We start from the raw sequence: 4,228 nt of genomic DNA on the forward strand, positions 1-4,228 counted from the left end.
CCAGCCAGAGAGGCCCTGCAAGCCAGACCCTGCCTGAGACAGCCATGTGAGTACTGCCATCCAGCATGCATGCATGCGTGCGTGCGTGCTTGTGTGCGTGCGTGTTTGTGTGCGTGCTTGCGTGCGTGCATGCTTGTGTGCGTGCGTGCTTGTGTGCGTGCTTGCGTGCGTGCATGCTTGTGTGCGTGCGTGTTTGTGTGCGTGCTTGCGTGCGTGCATGCTTGTGTGCGTGCTTGCGTGCGTGCATGCTTGTGTGCGTGCGTGCTTGTGTGCGTGCGCCTGCCTGCCCTGTTTATATGTTTTTCATACTATTTAAGCTGTTATTTTTTATAGCTGAGGTGTAAAAGGTGTTTTGTGTGTGTGTATAAATGATGTGTGATGTGTTCTGCATTTTTGTTGTTATCCCAAATGTTATAGTATTTCAAATAAAGAGCAGTGTAGCTCCTACTGTACCATTAAAAAAAATAATTTTTTAAAAAAAAATAGTAATAAAAATTACACAAAACTGTCAGTAGTCTCATTTCAAGATAAATGTAATATTGGGTAAACATGCAGTAAAGGTTATATATATAAATGTGTAATGCAAATCTTGTGTATAGAATATGTTATCCGGTTTTGGAAAATACAAACTGTAGGGTAATCATAATTACCAATTTTTGGAATTGGTATTTTAAGTTCGAATGAGGAACATTTTTGATAAGGTTTGATAGGTGGCTTTTACCAACATGCGCATTGCGCATATCAATTTCAGTTTTGGTGTTGCTTTAAAGGGTTCTTGGGGGGTTTTTTTGGTGGGGAAACAGGGCTAGAGGGTTTGGCAGCTTGTGCATCAAGCATATCTACCATATAATGTATGACGGTTAGAAAAAAAATTTCATTTTGTGTGGGATGAAATCTAAAAGTTTTTAAAAAAGATGTAAGTGTTAAATCCTACAGCTGCATCTATCCTTGTGTATAGTAGCTTAGAACTGTCTGTATACTTACAGATACTTGGGACCAAGAGGTACGCAAAGACCATAATGTCTTCTTCTGAGAGCCCCCCAGCACATCAGCAGCAAACTGAGGTATTGTATTTTTTTTTTTTTTTTGTTCTCTAAAATTTTTCGGTGATACAACTATGGTCATTGTTTTTTAACCCTTTATGTGTTCTGTATTCACAGGAATATGAAGCAGAGGGGCTTACAGAAGGAGACGGACAGGGTGGAGAAAGACAAGGAGCGGGAGCGCATAGTGTAAGTTTTGAACAGACCGATCCTCACATACAATGCACTACACCCAACACAAACATTCATGACAGCACACACAATACATATGCCTCGATCTAAGAACATTATTAATTTTTTTTTTTTAATTTTTTTTATTAGTCCTCACAATCCGGGGCTCGACATAGAGTTCCTCAAAGCACCTCCCATAGTCGTCGGAATGATAATCGCGGCGGTCGCCGAAGAGTAAGTTCCTTTTTGTTTTGTTGTGTAGTAAAATGTAAAATTCATGTGTTGTAATCTTTCCCTTTTTATTGTTATATTTTTCGTAGGCTTCACAGCGTGCTCCCGAACAAGATGATGAAGAGGAGGGCATCGATGTGAACACCCTCATCGAAGCAGTACAAAGTAGGGAGCCGCTGTGGAACATGTCGGACCGCCGCCATGCTGACCAGTTAATCACCCGACGGCTATGGGAGGAAGTGTGCAGTGCTGTTATGGATAACTGGGAGGAACTCGATGCTGGGGCCCAGGATCTAGCGCGTAAGTATTCACACTTCATAACCTTATTTTAGCATGATTTAATGTGGTGTATAGTAACCAATTTTTGCTATCTCTTTCCAGGTAACAGGATTATCGTGCGGTGGCGGTCAATCAGGGATCGCTTCAAGAGGGAGTTTAATAAGGAGATGCAGGCCCCGAGTGGATCTAGAGGACGCAGGAGCAGATACAAACATGCCAGAGCCCTGTCGTTCCTACGGTCGACGCTGCTGAGCAGAAGGTAAATATTCAACACCACATATTTTCAGTCAAACTGAAAAAATGTGTAACCTTCAATTTGTTTGCAGCAAGGGCAATTGTAATATAAAGATACTAATATTTTTTTTCTTCTTCTTTAACAGCACTTTCTGCAGCACTCGGGAGCCTGCATCAGAGTTGCAGCCCTCTGGAGCGATCCCTCGAGAGTCCGCCACCGGGGACCACGTCGACCCCTCTGTTTCTGCACTTACCCTTTTGTTTGATCCCTCAGCCTCATCCACCAGCGCTGGAGCAGCAGGGCGGACTTCGTCACTTGAAGCTGCAGGTGATGAGTTAGAGTTCCCTTTACCCCACCCCTCTGCCACTGCCGCAACTTCTAGACCAACTTTGTGGTCAGGACGGCAGCGCCAGAGAGGTCAGGAAAGGAGCTATGCGCCTGACTTTTTGCATCTGAATGCATCCTTTCACAGTGCCATCAAGCTTTTGAGTGAGCAAGCGTCTGCTGGGTACAATATGCTTAACAAAAGCATACTTGAACTCAGCAGTCGTCTTGATAGGATGCAATCAGATGCAAACCAGTCACCAAGGCACTGTTTTTTTCAGGCGGTCCTCAGGCACATGGAAAATCTAACTCCTGACCTGCAGATGCATGTGATGCAAGGCTGCCATACTGCTCTAGCGCAGGCGATATCCCATGCCCCTCCACCTACCCTTCATGTGTCAACACCTTTCCCCTCTCAATCCACCGTCTATCCTCCCATCCGTCCTCCTCCTGTACGTCCTCCTCCCGTCCATTCTACTCCTTCGTCATTTGTTCCTTCCCCCCTTAGTCTTTCCCAGTTTTTAACGTCCCCCTTCCATTCTTCCCCTTTAACTTCTCCGTTATCAATCCCAGCAACACCTTCATACCTCACACACACCACATCTGCACCTCAACTCTCTACACAACCTCATGTTTTCACCACCCATTCCACTTCTGTTCCTCCCCGTGATGTCCTGTCCCCCACTCTCGACGTGGTCCGCCCGCCTGTCAGCCCCTCCGCTACTATCTCCACCCAAAACTATGAGAATCTGTAAAAGTCAATAAATAAACAGTTTTTTGGTTTAAAAATTTTTTTATTGTCTTTCTTTTTTTTTTTCTTTTAATTTTTTAAGTCACCAAGGTTATGGCAATAGTAACATTAACAGTGTTTAAAGGGTACCGTTGCAAAACATACAATGCTGCATTAAAGTACAAAGATTTTGTATGCAAACAAAAATTGGTATTTTTACAAGTATAAAAATAAAAAATTTTTTACACCATTTCATACTGCCAGTCAACTGATCCTGCAGGAGACATGAAGTAGTCTGCAAAACTGTCCCGCATTCTGCAGACTGCAACTGGACTGCGAAAAGTGGGGTTTTGGTAATCCCGTAAGGTGCTTTCTGAAACATTATCCTCCAGGGAAACTTGTTCTTTTGATAGAACAAAATTATGCAGGACAACGCACGCTTTGACCACATCATCGACAGTTTCAGTCTGCAGTTTAATGGCAGTTAGTAGCACTCTCCATTTGGCAGTTAGGATGCCAAAGGCACATTCCACTACTCTGCGTGCTCTGGTTAAACGGTAATTGAAAATTTTCTTCCTCTGGGTCAGTCCACTACTTCCAAAGGGTTTAAGCAAATGTGGGGAAAGCTGGAAGGCATCATCTCCAACACAAACAAATGGTAACGGTGGACCGGTGGTTCCAGGGAGAGGTCTAGGGGGCGGAAAATCAAATGTCTCTCCATATAAACGGCGCCCCATTGGTGAATTTTTAAAGATTTGTGAATCATTTGCACGTCCATACGCACCTATATCCACAGCGATGAACTTGCATTGTGCGTCAGCTATGGCCATCAACACAATAGAGAAATACTTCTTATAGTTATAAAACTGTGACCCAGAGCCTGAAGGTTTGACGATCCTTATGTGCTTTCCATCAACTGCTCCAACACAATTTGGAAACTGGCAAATCTGATGAAAAATTTGGGCGATCTCCAGCCACCTCTCCTGTGATGGCTCTGGGATGTATTCCACTTGTAGGCACTCCCACAATGCCCGGCAGGTATCTCTGATGATCCCCGAGATGGTGGATATCCCAAGTCGAAATTGAAAATGGAGGGATGAGAAGGACTCTCCAGTTGCAAGGAATCTGTTAACAAAAAGAAAAGACAATACTTAATTAAAAAAATACAAAAAAAAACAACACAGTTATAAGTCTGATGAATGAGAATCATTTAAT

The 4,228-nt window shown here is 43.5% G+C and overlaps 1 protein-coding gene across 1 annotated transcript; it reads left to right on the forward strand.

The window, feature by feature from the left end:
- The first annotated feature begins 1,435 nt into the window (after positions 1-1,435).
- Positions 1,436-2,448, forward strand: LOC143799401 (uncharacterized). Its single transcript, XM_077281151.1, has 4 exons — positions 1,436-1,745; positions 1,827-1,983; positions 2,105-2,407; positions 2,442-2,448. The coding sequence occupies exons 1-4, from the start codon at positions 1,631-1,633 to the stop codon at positions 2,446-2,448; spliced, it is 582 nt and encodes a 193-aa protein (XP_077137266.1). The 5' UTR covers positions 1,436-1,630.
- Positions 2,449-4,228: the final 1,780 nt, after the last annotated feature.

This window comes from Ranitomeya variabilis, chromosome 1 (assembly GCF_051348905.1).
Source record: "Ranitomeya variabilis isolate aRanVar5 chromosome 1, aRanVar5.hap1, whole genome shotgun sequence".
Taxonomy (NCBI): domain Eukaryota; kingdom Metazoa; phylum Chordata; class Amphibia; order Anura; family Dendrobatidae; genus Ranitomeya; species Ranitomeya variabilis.